Source organism: Neltuma alba, unplaced genomic scaffold (genome assembly GCF_004799145.2).
Source record: "Neltuma alba isolate B1F8T4 unplaced genomic scaffold, ASM479914v2 tig00011698_pilon, whole genome shotgun sequence".
Lineage (NCBI taxonomy): Eukaryota > Viridiplantae > Streptophyta > Magnoliopsida > Fabales > Fabaceae > Neltuma > Neltuma alba.
In genome coordinates, this window is record NW_021636335.1 from 280,331 (window position 1) to 298,894 (window position 18,564).

General features: G+C 31.6%; 2 protein-coding genes across 4 annotated transcripts; both read left to right on the plus strand.

Moving 5' to 3' along the window:
• The first annotated feature begins 3,384 nt into the window (after positions 1–3,384).
• Positions 3,385–17,745, plus strand: LOC114716935 (protein DETOXIFICATION 14-like). Of its 2 annotated transcripts, XM_028902010.1 has the most exons (7): positions 3,386–3,678; positions 4,505–5,049; positions 5,151–5,237; positions 5,362–5,418; positions 5,509–5,747; positions 5,854–6,059; positions 6,461–6,556. In XM_028902010.1, the coding sequence occupies exons 1-7, from the start codon at positions 3,436–3,438 to the stop codon at positions 6,521–6,523; spliced, it is 1,440 nt and encodes a 479-aa protein (XP_028757843.1). In that variant the 5' UTR covers positions 3,386–3,435; the 3' UTR covers positions 6,524–6,556. The 2 variants fall into 2 exon arrangements, with proteins under 2 accessions (XP_028757844.1, XP_028757843.1); XM_028902011.1 differs by lacking the exons at positions 5,854–6,059; positions 6,461–6,556 and adding an exon at positions 17,735–17,745 and having other exon boundaries at positions 3,385–3,678; positions 5,509–5,773.
• On the plus strand, positions 12,897–14,754 carry LOC114716936 (uncharacterized). Of its 2 annotated transcripts, XM_028902013.1 has the most exons (5): positions 12,897–12,931; positions 13,001–13,579; positions 13,919–14,057; positions 14,140–14,364; positions 14,437–14,754. In XM_028902013.1, exons 3-5 carry the CDS (start codon positions 13,923–13,925, stop codon positions 14,500–14,502), a joined length of 426 nt encoding a protein of 141 aa, XP_028757846.1. In that variant the 5' UTR covers positions 12,897–12,931; positions 13,001–13,579; positions 13,919–13,922; the 3' UTR covers positions 14,503–14,754. The 2 variants fall into 2 exon arrangements, with proteins under 2 accessions (XP_028757846.1, XP_028757847.1); XM_028902014.1 differs by lacking the exons at positions 12,897–12,931; positions 13,001–13,579 and adding an exon at positions 13,778–13,833.
• Positions 17,746–18,564: the final 819 nt, after the last annotated feature.

An 18,564-nucleotide genomic window follows, 5' to 3' on the forward strand; every position in this document is an offset into this window, starting at 1 on the left:
CATGCCGAGAAAGCAACAAGTACAGAGGCCACATATATTTTTCGAACTCCTGGTTGCAAATTCTGGTATATAGTAGCAACATATTATTAGAGCATACTATGCCAACTAACAAACTAACTAACTAATCAACAAAAAACTTATTAACTAGTCTCCATCCCCTTCAATTATTAACAGCTTCCCACATCAAAATCCCATTGTTAGTAGTCATTAATTTTCCCTTGGCTTATGCTATTTATTGCTCTTGTCTTTTAATCTTCTCCAAAGTTTGCTTGAACACCATGCCTCCTGCAATGAAAGAACAATTTTCAACAATCAGGATTGCGATGTGCTAAAAGATGTCGATAATCAAATCTACTTGAGCTTTAAAATTAACACAGAGTAGTTGTCTTTAATGTCAATCTTATTAGAAGCAAACTTAATTCATCTTTAAAAGCCCCAAACCCATTCTCAGAAACTCGTTGATTCTTTTTAACAATAAGACTCCTCCATTGATAACTTCTCATTTTGAAGAGAAGCTTTGGCAGCCGATATATTAAAACAATTATAATTCATCTAAAATGTAACAATAAAAAAAAAAGATGCAAGCTAAAAAAAAGAAGTCCCGTGAGATGCATCATAAATGGAGGCGTTTCTTGAGGGGTATAGAGAACGGAATGAATAATCACCAATAGGAGCCTATGATTTAGTTTTTTGTATTCTTGGCCTCAAGTTTTGATTAAATTATACAATTATAAAGTAAATAAAATTACTCGATTGGACCGCTTGACTCACCTATCTCTGGCTCATTGCCTCTCCTTATAATACCCATGGTGCTCAAGGTTGAAGCTTGAGAAAGGAGATGAGAAGGAGGAAGAGATGGAGAGGAAGAGAAGGAAAGAGGGGAGGAATAGACGGAATAAAGAGAAAAAAAGGGTGGGGTTATTTTGGTCTTCTTGCCAACATTTTGTAATTACAATTTAAAGCCCGGTCTCTTTAAACAATTATGTTAATTTAGGAACCCATTTTACAATTTCATACATTCAAAGGACTTTATTTGAATTTTTCCTTAAATATTTAGCTAATTTAAATTATAGTGCTATTTTAATTAAAAAGATAATACTATTTTTGTTCATTAATATAAGAGTTAGTTGACTAATTTAAGTAAATTAAGAAAATTTGTTAAATTAATTATTTGTGATAAACAGGTGTTATCTTTCCTACAATATCATTACTAATCATATATATTAGCTACGACTATCATTTGATGGAACCTATAATATATGCAATTAGTACAAAGACTACATTAAGAAATTGAAAAAACATAAAAGATAATATGAATTAGAATTTTATATTTAATATTAAATTAAATATTAAACTAGTTTTTATATTAATTATCAGTGGTGGTGGTGGTATAACAACGTTGCAAGTAATTAGGCAGAGCATGAGCAACTCTTTGTTCTTGCTCAAATGCTTTCGGGTTGCTCTCTCCTGACTTTATAATATGGGTTTCTTACAACAATATAGCTGAAGGTTTGACTTTTAACCTTTGATATTACTCCCTCCTTTGATATAAAAACTAGTCAAAATTTTAATTTAATTTTAAATATAAAATTTTAATTTATTGTATTTCTAATATTTATTTATTTTGTCCTCAAATAATTTTATAATGATCATACATGTTATGGAGTTTCCACAAAAGAATAGTTTTAATATATATGATTGATAATTGATAGGGTATTTTAAGAAAAATAATATCTATTAATTGTAAATAGTTAATTTAACTAATTTTTTTAATATCTGTGAATTAAGTTTCTAACTTTTATATCAAAAATTAGAGTTAGCAAATCAAATGTCATTGAAAAGATATATTTTCTATACTCTATTAGTTTTTAGGAAAAATCAACAAATTTCACAAGTATGCAAAAATTTTATTATTGGCCCGTTTGGTGCATGGGATCGTTGGGAATAAAATGAAATGTATTGATTGAGAATATAATGTAATGATGATTACAAATTATAATAGTTTAGAATACTAATGTAATGATGATTACAAATTATAATAGTTTAGAATACTGAGTGTTATTAGTATTAAAAAAATATTTTAAGATATTAGATAGATCACAAATTAATTTAATCTCAATAATTATTACTTTAACCTTGAAATTTGTGGCTCCGTTTTTTCAAACTCATGCTATTGAAATTTGTGGCTATTTAACAATTTTTTTCCTCCATGAACTTTCAAACTCATGCATTGTACTACTTTTACACTAAGATTTGTTTAGAATAGTTTGTAAATAATTTTTTAATCATAATTTATGAAATTCAAAATAAATATGTAATAAGAGTTTTGTCTCAATTTATATAAAACATACTTATAAATTATTTCAAGCATAATGATACATAATATCGAAATAATATTGTTGCCAATTTTCATTTTATCCAAAAGAACGGTGGGATGCGCGTAAAGTAACATAGAGAAGTCCCATGATGATTACCTCATCATACCATAATTTTTAAAAGTATTTTTTCAGAAATCCCTCTTGGTGGTGAACCAATCATCCGCGAATCACCCTTGCTGAATAAACGTGTTTCCTTTAAAAGTCTGGGAAAGTAGGCTGTCGTGTGGGCCATGATTCAATTGACCGCAAAAGGACCAAAATAATATAAATAATACGACTATGGGAATTAAATATTAATAATTTGTCTTGTCAATAAATGTGAAAACATGGAAAGTTGGCAGCAGAAGCTTTCTAAAAATTTAAGAAATAACTTTCCGAGTAAAAATTGAAAATTTGTATTTTTCAAATATTTTATAACTTTTTTTTCAATCCAACATGGCCACAAAACCCTAACCCTATGGGTGTTCTTTCATAATATTAAAGACTATTATACTATTATGTTTATCTAAAAAATAATTTTAATTTTTCAAAATAAACTCTTGAACAAACAAGTTATATGTATTTATGTTTTTTGAAAATGATATATGTTGTGTTTGATTACCACTTTTGAAAAGCTAAAAGTAATTACTTTCCCTAAACTAAACCAATGTTTGGATATATTAAAATTTTTTTTAAAAATCCATTTTGAATTAAATTAACATAGAATAAAATGAACTTCTAACAATACCCAAAAAAAAACACTTTAGATAACTTATTCAGGAATTTTGTAAATTGGCATACAATTTGTAGGTTTTTGAATTTCAAATGGTACATTTATGTTATTTTTCCTAAATTATAAATAATTATTATTTAATTTTAAAAATGGAAATCTCCGAATTGGGAAACTCTGGCATGTGATCATATGCCCCTCGAACACGGCCATACAGACCAAAAGCAAAATCAAGTCTCTGGCATTAGTCTCCCTCCGACTCCCCCCCCCCCCTCCTCTCTCGTTTCTCCATTAGAACGGTGACTGACTCTGTGAAGAAGGAGGAAGAAGAAGAAGTAGTGGGAAGAGATGGAAGAGAGTCTTCTAGCAAAAGACAGAGAGGAGAAAGCGGAGAGGCTACTCACATGGGTCAGTTGGAGTCAAGAAGTGAAGAGAATCGGTTACATAGCAGGACCAGTCATTCCTGTTCTCTCTTCCCAGTTCTTTCTTCAGATTATTTCAATCATGATGGCTGGTCACCTCGATGAGCTCTCTCTCTCCGGCACCGCCTTAGCCGTCTCCATCGCCAGCGTCACCGGTTTCAGTTTCCTCGTATGCTTTTTTTTTTTTTTGCCTCGTTAACCTTCTCATTGTTTCTATTCTTTTATCTTCGCTTCGATTTATCTTCCGGTTTCATTTCTGTTTCATTCTTCAATCCACCTTCGATTTATCTTCGTTTCGTATTTTTGTTCGTTTTGTGCTCTCTCATTTTGTTGGGTCCGTGTCGAACTTTCAACCATGGTGGGCGCTTGCGAATTGACCAATTGTCGTTTCATTCTCTTCTTGTGCGAAAAACTGTATGGTTCAATATTGTTCGTTGGATTTTCTTACGATCTTAGCGGCTCGTGCACGTTGCGCATAAATTATGTTGATTGTTTGGCCTTATTTCCTTGTGATGATCATTTTTTCTCATCAACCCAAAAATTTATGTGAACACAAAGTTTTGAAGTGGCTGACGTAATTAATTATAGTATATACCAAACTTAGACTAACTGCTGACAAATATTGTGCGACTTCAGTCCGAAGATCGTGGAAATGATTATGTGCACACTCACAGTGATAACAAGGATTTGGAATTAAAACATAAAATCAAACTTTATAAATATAATTTATCAAAAATCTCATTGCAGGACAATCTCCAAAATACTAAGCTCTCTAAGGCCGGCTCTTCACATAATGAAAGAATAGAATGCTTGTGATTTTGTTTATTTTGCTAATGAATTCTTTTTCCCCTCGCATGTAAGTTTGTTCAAGAAAAACATTACTTTCCTCCCCATATGCATTAATGAGTCTTTCTTTAAATTGAGATTACTACCATTTCTTACCTGGTTGGAATTTGCTTTTAACTGATTCATTGATCACTGAACATGCCAAACAGGTGGGAATGGCGAGTGGGCTAGAAACTCTGTGCGGGCAAGCTTATGGAGCTAAGCAGTATAAAAAGCTAGGAATGCTAACATACACTGCCACATTTTCTCTCATACTAGTTTGTGTTCCACTATCTCTCGGTTGGATCTACATGGAAAAGATCCTAGTTTTCATAGGTCAAGATCCTCTGATTTCACACGAAGCCGGCAAGTTCACAACGTGGCTTGTTCCTTCACTTTTTGGATCTGCATTTCTGCAACCTCTAATCAGATATTACCAGATGCAAAGCTTGGTTATTCCCATGCTCATAAGCTCTTGCACCACTCTTATACTCTATATTCCTCTTTGTTGGGCTTTGGTGTTCAAGTCTGGGCTTAACAGCGTTGGAGCAGCAGTGGCAATTAGTATTTGGATATGGGTAAATGTGATTGTTCTCGCATTATACATGAAATTCTCTTCTACTTGTGCACAGACAAGAGCTCCTCTTTCCATGGAGCTTTTCAGAGGAACTGGGGAGTTCTTGAGATTTGCTGTTCCTTCTGCAGTTATGATGTGGTAAGTTTATCTTTTCTTTTCTTTTTCTTTTTTCCCCCTTTTCATGGACTTATTTTTCTAGATTGTATATGTTCTATCCTCATATTGATTTCTATTTTCAGCCTAGAATGGTGGTCATTTGAGTTGCTGATTTTGCTGTCTGGGCTATTACCAAATCCACAGCTTGAAACTTCAGTTCTATCTGTATGGTATGTTTCAGAACCTGAGACTAAATTATCTGCAATTTTCTTTTGCGACCAACTTTATCTCGTGACATTGCTTCAAAAAGATCAATGTTCTGACTGTTCTGATTTTTTAATCCTCCTTTTGCAGTCTCAACACCCTCTCTACAATCTATACCATTCCTTATGGAATTGGAGCTGCAGCAAGGTTATAAAACAACAGAGTCATCCTTAAGTCTGTATAGTATATATATATAAACTAATATTATGTGTCTCATATTCTTGTTCATGATGACAGTACAAGGATTTCAAATGAATTAGGAGCTGGCAATCCAAATACTGCGCGAATGGCTGTGCTGGCATCAATGTCTGTAGTAGTGTTAGAGACAACAGTCATAAGTGCAACACTCTTTTTCTGTCGTCGTCTTTTTGGTTATACTTTCAGCAACGAGAAGGAAGTTGTTGATTATGTGACTGTCATGGCTCCTCTGGTTTGTGTCTCTGTTATATTGGACGGCTTACAAGGTGTTCTCACAGGTATATAAATCTTCTAGTTTTAAAAAGTAAATTACATAAAAGAAAACTAGAACTGTCCCCCCCCCCTCTTTCTTTTTTGTTTTTGAATTTGTTTTTTTTGGAATAGGCATTGCTAGAGGATGTGGATGGCAACACATTGGGGCTTATATCAATCTTGGAGCCTACTATCTTTGTGGCATTCCACTGGCTGCTACGTTGAGTTTCTGGGTAAAGCTGAGAGGAAAAGGCCTTTGGATTGGCCTTCAATTTGGCTGTTTTGTGCAGACTGTTCTTCTTTCAATCATTACATGCCGTATAAATTGGAAACAACAGGTAAGCACACTGAATTTTGTCGTTTGGAAGATTCAAACTTTAAGGAATGAGATTTAGCTAGATCTATATATGTTAGGTGTGCTCTAAGTACTTTAGTGGTCTGAATATTGAATCACACTATTATTCACAAATAATGAGCAGAGTTCAATCGTTTAAGCAGTCTAGATTACGTAGTTTCAGGTGACTGTTTGGGGGGAAAAAACTCAGAAGCCTGATTAAAAATTAGTGAAATTATACAAACTTGATAAAAAGAGGAAAAAAAAAAGTAGAGACATGATTAAAAATCAGGTAAAACTATAAAAATCTGATAAAATAAACTATAGGGACATATAGATTAAACTGTAAGAACTTGCTGAATAATTTTTATTTTTATTTTTGACTGTGATATTGTGAATGTGCAGGCCATCAATGCAAGGAGGAGGCTTTTTGAAGAAAAGTTTGCAGTGGAAAACGGACTTGTATGAGCAGTCAACTTTTCCTCCCCCCCCCCCCCAAAATGTAAATTGCTGTTGCAGGTTAATATGTTTGGTGACAATGAAACATTAGCTGGACAGACATTTTAATATCACTTGTAACTGAATCTTGCACAAACTAGTTACTATTAAAACACCTTTGATTTTTTGTTATTTGACTTACCATTGTTGTAATTTTGCTTGGTTGTATTTTAACTGCATGCTTGTTACTATGATGGCAACAACATGATATGACGATCTAAAAATGTTGGTGTTTTGTTTATAGGTAGAACAATATTAACAGTTTGTATTTATTAATTCTAAATGGTAACAATATAAATCTATTTAATGTTCTCAAGTTAATAAGAAACCCAATTACAAAATTATTATTTTGCTTACCATTCTTGTCGTTTGGCAGTAAAATGTGAAAATAATAACAACTTTTCATTAAACTTAATTTTCATATTATATAGTCAAATGACAAGTGTGTTAAGCAAAATAACAAGTATATCATTGGGTTTCTTATAAAATTGAGTTTTATAAAAAGTTGTCATTATTCCCATGTTTTACTGCCAAAAGATAAGAGCGGTAAGCCAAATGAGAAAAGTGGTAAGTGAAATAACAATTCTATAATTGAGTTTCAATGAAATTAAATTTCATGAAAAGTTATCATTATTCCTATATTTCACTGCCAAACAATAAGAATGGTAAGCCAAATAACAATAATATGATTGGTTTTCTCATAAAATTAAACTTCATAAAAAGTTGTCATTATTCACACATTTCACTACTTAATGACAAGAGTGGTTAGTCAAATAATAAGTTTGGTAAGCAAAATAACAACCATGTGACTGGGCTTCTAATGAAATTAAGTTTCATGAAAAGTTGTTATTATTTTTACATTTCATTGCCAAAAGACGAGCGGTAAGTTAAATGACAAGAATAGTAAACAAAATAACAATTCTATGATTGGGTTTCTCATGAAATTAAATTTCATGAAAAGTTGCCATTATTCTCACATTTTACTACTAAATGACAAGAGTAGTAAGCTAAATAACAAATTTGGTAAGTAAAATTACAAGTCTGCGACTAGTTTTCTCATTAAATTCAAAATATTAAATAGATCTATATTGTTACTATTTAGAACTGATAAATACAAAATATTAACCTTGTTCTGCACATAAACTGTTAGAAGCAATCTCACCCAAGAGGGGGGTGAATTGGGTGAGTTAAAAATTATTGCGAAATTAAATAACGAGACAATATCGGAAACAGAGAGTTAGAGTTAAGAGGGATTTCATCGCAGAGGGGAAGACACAAGATTTATATTGGTTCGGTCTTAACCACTTGACCTACGTCCAGTCCTCAGAACACCTCTGAGTATTTCACCATCTTCCAAGATTGATCGGGCTCTTGGTGCCTCAGTACAATAATTGAATCACTCAATCACTCCCCCTTACTCCCGTAAGGATACAAACCCACTCAAGAGTCCACACTCTTGAGTATCACTCAATCGTGATTAATAGAGGATAGATCTCGACTCTCTTACAGAGTGAAATTTAATGATGAACACTGACGCTCAGTATGTTGAAGAAACAGAGTATTGAATGCTAGACTTAATAATCACAGATGGTAGTTCCAGTATTCAATCCTCTCATTAATGCTTCTTCGCGCCTTTTATAGTTGAGATCGTTAAGTATCCGTTAGATGGAAGAGCTTCTAGCCATTGTGACTCCGTTTGCGTGTTTAGCTAGTTCCAACGGTTTCGCCATTAATGCGTCTGAGCTTTCTGACACTGCGGGTTACAGGTTACGTAATCTCGTTGAAGAGCCGTTGTAATTTCTCTTAGTAATCTGCATCCATATTTTAAACTTTAAACAAGTAAGAATAATATGGTGTAAGCTTATCAGGATGAATGACTAATTGATTACTCAATGATTCTAGATGGGATGAATTATCCGTAAAGGTGCAAAAGGAAATTCTAGAAATGGTTTATCGAAGTGGTGATTGATTACTGATTGATCGATTTGGTTATCGAAAAATAGAAAGAGAAATTTTCGATTAGTTGAAGACGTTTATCGATCAAATGATGGAACAATGGTTTATCGATCAGGTGATCAATAAAGAGCAACAGGAAAACTTCGATTGATATGTAAATCAGAGTTCCTTTAAATATGCATTACTTATTACAGTAATCATGAGGATTGTGCAAGCAGAAACATCTTGGAAATGAGTAGTTAAGTGAGTATGAGAAATGTTATAGCTTGCTGAAAATAAACTGACAAAAATCAAATGATCGATTAGATTATCGAGTAAAGGTTGATTGATCATTTTATCGATAATTCAAGTGTTACAGAATTGAAATTTTAGTGCATGTTGATCAAACACATTATCGATAAAATTGTGATCGATAATGTCATCGATAAAAGTCAAGTGTAAAACTTTTCGTGAGAAACAAGGATATTCAAGAATTATCGAATAGGTGATCGATCAACACATGTTCGATCAAATTATCGATAAACAGTAATGGGAAGAATTTGTACTAAGGCTGTTTATCGATCATGTTATCTGAAAATGAGATAAGTAGGGGAGCTTTAATTAGTTTTAAAGAAAACTAAGTAGAAGCAACTGGCACATAGATTATCGATCATGTGATCGATAATTTGATGATTGATAAAGTTATCGATTAAATAGTCTATAATCAGTACCTGCATTGAAGAGGGTTAGAGCTCAATTTTTGATCATATTATCGATAATAAGATGATCGATAATGTGATCAATAAACAATGCCAGAAACATTTATTCAAACAGGTAGAGTGTCTTACCATTTATCGATGTCGTTATCGATAACTCTTTTATCGATTACTTGATTGATAAGATCAGTCCAGATTCACTTCTTTTTGTCTGTCACTTGTTCGATCATCTGGGATTATCGATTAAACTATCGATAACCGACAGTTACCTTCTATGACTTTCGCGTTAACGATCATCGATCATTTTATCGATTAATGAATTACTGAACATCTCATCGATTAAAATACTTAACATACATTTGATTTATACTGAACAATTATCTAACAGCTTATCGATAAACATTTGATCGATCATCTAATCGATCAACATACCTAACCAATTTTAATCTAACTTTGTTATCATCAAAACTATAATCCTACCATAAACAAAAGACCAATATTTCCAGATCGTCATGTCATGTTGCTGCCATCTTAGTAACAAGTCTATAGTTACAACTACTAAGGAAAATTACAACAATGAAAAGCAAAATAACAAAAAACCATAGGTACTTTGATCGTAACTAGTTTTTATAAGATTCAGTAATAAATGCATCTCAAATTAACCATAACCTCCTGAAAAGAAAAGTAATGGGAAAACGGGCATGGCATATAGGTTGCATGGAGATATAACTACAAGGGAATGTCTTGCTAGGCAACTTCTTCAATTTCAACCTTTAAAGTCTTGTTGTCAAGTTTATATGCTTCAAATGAAAAGTTTAGATGAGACTACAAATGCAAGAGAGATGGTAGAGTTGCATAGTTACCCAGAGCCATGCACACCATAGGAATGAGCTTAAATTAACCTAACTAAACCCTTCACTCTTTGGTAATAAACCACTGAAGCAAATAGATCAAACCACCAAAGCCGTCGCTATAATACAACCATCATACTTGTACTAATCACAAGCTTGGAGAAGATGCGGTGTGCTGGATAATTATTGTAGAACTAGAGGAAAGAGAAGGACGAAGAGAGGGAGAGGAAGAGAAAAAGGAAAGGGAAGGAGATGGGGGAAAGTAAGAAAGAGAAAAAAGAAGAGCATTTTGGTCCTTTTATTATCATTTCATATTTGCAATTTAAGACTCAGTCTCTTGAGACAATTAGGTTTATTCAAGAACCCATTTCACAATTTCATATATTCAAAGGATGTTATTTGCGATTTTCCCGAAGGTTAAAATATTAAATACGCAAATGGCAAATGAAAAGATGGGTAGGGGCACAAAAAGAAAGAAAGAAAGAAAAAGACGTCCAAAATCTGCATTTCCCCTTCAACTCAGGGATCCTGACCTTTACCATATGAATGCAAGGAGTAAAGGCACGGGCACACTAAACGGACCACCAAAGACACCTAAATTATTGGATATGTTGAAATATAAAAGGTGAAAAAAATGAAAATCACATGCATCTGGGCCGTCCAAACCACTTATTTATTTGGCATGTTCCTTGAAAAAAATTTTTGGTCAACGAAAAGCAGTAAATTATACTCTTCCGATTTTTAATATAAGACCTATTTAATTATTTTAATTAAATTAAAAAGATTAGTTAAGTTAGGTAATAATCATAAATATGGAATATTTTTTCAAAATACTCTCTGTTAAAACTTAAAAAAATCTGACATCTATCTATTAATATATAAAAGTAGAGCACAAGGCAGGAGAAGTTGACAGCACGACACCTGGCATTATCTATGGGTAGATAAATGTTCTTTTTTTTTTTAAACAAAAAATCCCACCTTTTTTAACTATTTTTTTGTGGCAGTTTTTTAAATATATTTCAATAATTGGCAGTTTTTAAATTGGTTATGAGGATATTAGGGTATATATGATCATGACAGTTTTTTATTATATATTTAAATATCTTTAAATACAATTTTCTACAAGAAATCCCTAATAAAACCATATAATTGTTTCTTTTATTAATTATTAATAAACCAAAAATAAATTCCGAAACGTGTGGGTAGATAAATGTTTTTTTAAACAAAAAATCCCACCTTTGTTAACTATTTTTTCATGGCAGTTTTTTAAATATATTTCGATAATTGGTAGTTTTTAAATTGGTTAAGAGGATATTGGGGTATATATAATTGTGACAGTTTTTTATTATATATTTAAATATCTTTAAATGCAATTTTCTACAAGAAATCCCTAATAAAATCATATAATTGTTTCTTTTATTAATTATTAATAAACCAAAAATTAATATATAAAAGTAGAGCACAAGGCAGGAGAAGTTGACAGCACGACACCTGGCATTATCTATGGGTAGATAATTGTTCTTTTTTTTTTTTAAACAAAAAATCCCACCTTTTTTAACTATTTTTTTGTGGCAGTTTTTTAAATATATTTCAATAATTGGCAGTTTTTAAATTGGTTATGAGGATATTAGGGTATATATGATCATGACAGTTTTTTATTATATATTTAAATATCTTTAAATACAATTTTCTACAAGAAATCCCTAATAAAACCATATAATTGTTCCTTTTATTAATTATTAATAAACCAAAAATAAATTCCGAAACGTGTGGGTAGATAAATGTTTTTTTAAACAAAAAATCCCACCTTTGTTAACTATTTTTTCGTGGCAGTTTTTTTAAATATATTTCGATAATTGGTAGTTTTTAAATTGGTTAAGAGGATATTGGGGTATATATAATTGTGACAGTTTTTTATTATATATTTAAATATCTTTAAATGCAATTTTCTATAAGAAATCCCTAATAAAATCATATAATTGTTTCTTTTATTAATTATTAATAAACCAAAAATTAATATATAAAAGTAGAGCACAAGGCAGGAGAAGTTGACAGCACGACACCTGGCATTATCTATGGGTAGATAATTGTTTTTTTTTTTTAAACAAAAATCCCACCTTTTTTAACTATTTTTTTGTGGCAGTTTTTTAAATATATTTCGATAATTGGTAGTTTTTAAATTGATTATGAGGATATTGGGGTATATATGATCGTGGCAGTTTTTTTATTATATATTTAAATATCTTTAAATGCAATTTTCTACAAGAAATCCCTAATAAAATCATATAATTCTTTCTTTTATTAATTATTAATAAACCAAAAATAAATCCGGAAACATGTGGGTATAATCACAAAATCCGAATTTTGCGTGGCAGTTTTTATTATTATATATTTAAATGCAATCTTCTAAAAGAAATCCCTAATAAAATAATATAATTGTATTTTTTATTATTATTAATTATTAATAGACCAAAAATACTAGTAAGCCACACCCTTAGAGTGTGGACATCATCACGCTTTGTTAAGTTTCATTTGACATTATGTTTCTATAACCCACGTTCGTGATGTGGTCTCGTGTATAGATCATGCCCATGTTGTATGATGCTTGCTTTGACAGTTATCTCATGTAGTATTTGCTCATAAAAGCGTGAGCACGATTCCAATGTTCCTTCATGTTCTTCTCCCATTATTGATAGTGTCAGTCTGGATTTTGTGATTATAGGTGTTATGGCTGCCATTTTTTATGCAATTCATTCCCTTAATCCTAATAGGCAAAATTGGCGGATTAGAGTTCGTGTAGTTCGTCTGTGGACCATGTCTGGCCGCTATTCCATGAAGAACTCTCCTCCATTGAGATGCTCTTTCGAGATGAGGATGTGAGTAATGCTTTAGTATCATTCCCTTTCCCAACATGTGGTATAAATTAATGCTTCTCGTGTGTGCAGGGTGATAACATACATGCTTAGGTTAAGAGTCCCTTCATTACTCGTCACCTGAATAACTTCACAGAAGGAAAGCTTTGTGTTATTTCCTACTTCATGGTTACACTGAATTACAGGTTGTATAGGACAACTGATCACCCATATCGGATGAACTTCATGTATTCCACGACAATCCCTCCCCTTTCGGAAGATGATTGTATTCATCAGTTTGGATTTGCCTTCTGTTCATTCTCTTATATCTTATCAAATCAGTTTGATGATCGCTACTTGACTGGTGTATGTTGTGTTGATGTTTGTCTTATTCTGATCTCATTTATAGCTTTTTATCAATCCTTCAATTCCCGAGGTTGATGATTTTATTACCAAGTACGTACTACCTACATAAAATCATTTGAATTCAATATTCACATTTTTCCTCCATGAGACAATACATCTTCCAAATTGGTCAGGTTAAAATTTGTGGGCATAGATATCAATGAAGCTCCCACACACATCGTGCCACAACCCATTAACTTTATTGCAGATGAAATGTTGAGCACAGCTGATCGGCGAAAGATTTCAGAGCTAAGTTCAACACCCATTGTATGTATTTTCCAGTTAAACTATAATAATATTAATAACAAGAAAGTATACTCCGTGGATTGTTTTGTGTTGTAAAAGCATTTCTTTATTAAATATAGGATACAGATGTGTTAGTTCTTGCTGACATAGTTGGTATCCGTTTTGATTGTGCATGGTATTATTTTTTTTGTAAAAACTGTGACAAAAGGGTTGTGACAGATGGCTGCGGATTTTATTGCCCGAATTGATCTCAAATAATAGACTGCATTTCCTAAGTTAGTATAAGCGTCTATCGTCATACAAAATTCAACTTAGATCTATGGGTTACGTTACATATTTTGTTGTCATCCGGTTATGTAGATTTATGATGCACTGCAAAGTCAAGGATGAGTCCGGTACATGCACTTTTGTTATTTTTGATCGTGAATTCAGTAGATTGGTGGGATGTTCAGCTGCCGCAATGCAAGACCGTGTACTTTATGAGAGTTTATCATTTGGAGTATGCATTTCAGAAGTTTGTACTTTATATATGTATCTATGGGTCTAGCAATTCTATTTACTATTCATCTATTCTATTGCAGGTTGATCCATGTGACACCCTCCCTGTTGGAATAGTAGAAAAGATTATGGGACATAAACACCTTTTCAAAGTGCGCGTTTTCCATGAATTTGTCATGGGTCGATCAGCAACGTGCAGTGTAATGAGGCTGACCAAAAACAGTGATATAATAAAGCTGCATTTGGATACAATTGATGGCGACATGGGATTACAATTAGGTGCTGAGAATCTGAACCTTAAAGATAATGTAAGTCTTGACCATTTTCAGACTCTTTGATATAGAGTTAAATCTTTTATTACTAGCTATTTTTTTCCCCAGGAAATACAAGCATCATTGATGGGTTCCAATGAGAAGAGTGCACGCGATATTTCAGATAATACATAAGCATCATTGATGGGTTCCAATGAGAAGAGTGCACGCGATACTTCAGATAATACATAGATTGGCACAGTGACTTCGAAGGAGAAAGACCAGTTTAATTAAGAGAGCCAGAGATACTACTTGTCGGTGATGTGTGCGAAATTAGCCTTAATGTTCATATTCTTTTTATGCGTTTCATTCCATGATCTATTATTATTGAACTTGTGCTCTACTTTTTCAGTTTTCTTCACATTCAACACATATCCAAGTCTCCTATTTAACGCGCTATTTTTAAATTTTAGAAATGTTATGAAACAAAAATTTCTAATTGATTTTTAATGAACTAAATTAAAATAAACAATGAGGGTTAATAAGATGCTTTTTTTTTTCAATCAATTACAAGCTGCTTTTTTTTTTTATAAACTAATAAATTTTAAATTTAATTTATATTAGAATATCAGGATCATAGGAAAAATTAGAGGACAGAATCAAGAGGGAGATTGGGCAGGATAATAAAAATTATAATTTCATGAAACAATCAAATATTTGAATTTAAATATTTATTTTAATATACGTTATCTTCCATATCCAAATCTCCTAAATTTTCTCCATTATTCTATCCTTCATTTTATTTTCAAAACTAACACATATTTAAAAACCTGTTGAAGAATATATAAATATTGTTGAGTCTTGAGAAAATTAAAGTTTTTTTTTCTATATAAAAAAAATAATTTCTTTTCAATGACCCTATATTTTTAGTAAAAGTTAGCATTATTTTATAGATAATTATGTTGCTTAAAGAAGATATATATGGATAAAAAGTAGATGAATTACGGAATTTTAATCCATTTTAAAAGAGTTTGTACGAATTAGTTTTTAATTTTAAAAGAGGTTTATATAAATTTTAACAATAAAAGGTTAATGTAATATTAATCTATAACTATATAAAATTAGAGTAATAACAACTATAAATATTTTTTTATTTATATTTAATTTATTATTATATTTATATAACTCATATCCGATGTTAGGGTCTTCATTTAATCAATATCTGTCTACCCGTGGCTTTCTAGAGGATATTTTATTTATTTTGCTTTCTGAAAACTTTCCATTCTTATTATCATGATCTCAATCACCTCAAAACTGATGGCTATGTTAAGAATCATGATATCCTCTCCCATTTCGAATAAAATTGCAATTAAGCGGGTAGTTAAGGTAACTTCCATCACTTTTTACCCACTTTCTGCACATCCTTATGTTTTTATTAATTTTTATTTTTCATTTTTTTCTTAATTAAAATAAGCATTGTGGGTTAATAAAATGCTATTTTTTTCAATCAATTACAAGCTGCTCTTTTTTTATAAGATAATAAATTTTAAATTTAACTTAAATTAGAATATCAGGATCATAGGAAAAATTAGAGAAAAGAATAAGGAGGGAGATTGGACAGGATAATAAAAATTATAATTACGTGAAACAATGAAACATTTAAATATAAATATTTATTTTAATATACATTATCATCCATATCCAAATCTCTTACATTTTCTCCACTGTTCTATCCTTCATTTTATTGTCAAAGCTAATGCATATTTAAAAACCGCTTAAAGAATATATAAACATTGTTGAGTCACGAGAAAAATAAATTTTTTTTATATAAAAAATAAATTTTTTTGAACGATCGTATATAATAAAGGTTATATATTTTTAGTAAAAGTTAGCATTATTTTATAAATAATTATGTTGCTTAAAGAAGATTTATATATAGATAAAAAAGTTGATGAATTACGGAAATTTAATCCATTATAAAAGAGTTTGCACAATTAAGTTTTTTTATTTTAAAAGAGGTTTATATAACTTTTAAAAATAAAAGGTTAATGTAATGTTAAGTGACTTCCATCACCTTTTGCCCACTTTCTCCACGTCCTCATGTTATTCTTAATTTTTATTTTTCATTTTTTTTCCGTTAAAGCCACAATTCAGAATTCTATCAAGATTTGACATGTGTTGCCTTTGGGGCAAAGTAGAACTTCCTACTTTTCAAGATCCACCAGTTCAATTGTTCAACTTATTATCTGGACATCACCCACAAAGCAATCGGTTTCGTATGGATGTTAGGACATATAGTATGATGTTTGCTTTTATATCTACGGGTGGAAAAATAGATAGAAATGTTAATGATGGATGTGCACCTTATGTGCATAAGCTGAGTGGTCAAAATATGCATTTGATTGGTAGTATACTCCCTATAGATGGAGCTACTCCAAAATTTGCTCAGTTTTACATATATGATACATCAAATGAAGTTGCCAACAAAATTTCTACAACAAGGTACAAATAGTATGATTTGATCAACTTATATTACTTGCTTATTGTTTGTCCTTATTACACACGTGTTAAATCATGCTTTTCCTTTTTCCTAATTATCACTATTTACTTTTTAGTGGAGATAGTGGCACATCATTATCAGTGGATATTTCTCTTGTACAGATGCTGCAGAATATGCTAGATGAGCACAATAAGTTCATAATAGTATTCCATCGGGCTTGTGATTATATTCATGCTCATGAGGAACAAGTTATCAAAATTAGACTTATGCATAAGCGTGGGAGAAATGTCTGTCAATATGATATGCCAACCTCTGAATATGAGATAGCTTCTTTAATTGTAAGAGATATTAGATCCACTGAATACGGTCGAGATATCATCGTTCAATACAAGACAGGATTATTACATAAGATACATGAATATCATCCTGAATTTCTGCCTTTACAATATCCATTGTTATTTCCATACAATGAAAGGGGATACGATGAAAAAATACCTCATGAGGTAAGAGGAGAGGCACCAGTAGCCAAGATTACCTATGTTTCTATGCATGAGTATTTTGCTTACATGATACAGGACAGTAATACTGAATATTCATCAATATTGCACAGTGAAAAACTTTTTGAACAATTTGTTGTTGATGCATATATAATGATAGAATCATATAGGCTGACCTTCATAAGGAATAACTAACAACAACTACGAGCAGAAATGTATAAAGGGTTAATAGATGCTTTGTTGTTGGGTGGGACTGATGCAGTTGCAAGAGGAAAAAAGATCATCCATCCTTCATCATTTATTGGAGGAGCATGTTATATTGTGAATAATTATCAAGATGCAATAACAATTTGCAATTGGGCTGGTTATCCTCAACTGTTTATCACATTTACCTACAACCCAAAATGGCCAGAAATAACAAGAGCTTTAGAAGAAGATTTACGACTTGAAGACCGTCCAGATTTTCTAACAAGAGTTTTCAAGATGAAATTGGAGCATCTCATGCAAGATTTGAAAAAGGGTGATATTTTTTAATGTTGTTAAAGCAGGTCAGTTTGCATATTATTTCACTAACCATATCTTATAATCTTCTCTATATTATTGTTTTTCACAAACAAGTAATAGTCATTTGAATCAAAATTATATTGCAGTTGTTCATCTTTCTCATATGTTGCTAAATTTTTTACAGCATTGTATACAATTGAATTTCAAAAGAGAGGCCTTCCCCATGCTAATAGAAGAGCAGAGTGCAATCTACAATACAATAATTGACACTGATCATAATGTGTGGGGAGGGCTGTATTTTGTTTATGGATATGGAGGAATTGGGAAAACATATTTATGGCAAACATTATATGCATCATTAAGATCTGAAGGGAGGATTGTCCTTACTATTGCATTGAGTGGCATTGCATCACTTCTATTACCCAACAGTAAAATAGCTCACTCACAATTTGCAATCCCTCTTGCCATCACTTAAGATTCAGTTTGCAACATTAAATAGGGAACACAACTAGCAAAACTTTTAATTCAAGCCTCCTTGATAATATGGGATGAAGCACCAATGGCAAACATACATTGTTTTGAAGTATTGGATAGAACATTACGAGACATCATCAGAAGAAATGATCCTAATGTTATAGGAAAACCATTTGGTGGAAAAATTGTGGGGCTTGGGGGAGACTTTATGCAAATACTCCCTATCATATCATGAGGTGGGCATGAAGACGTTGTCTTTACTACTATTAATGCTTTATACTT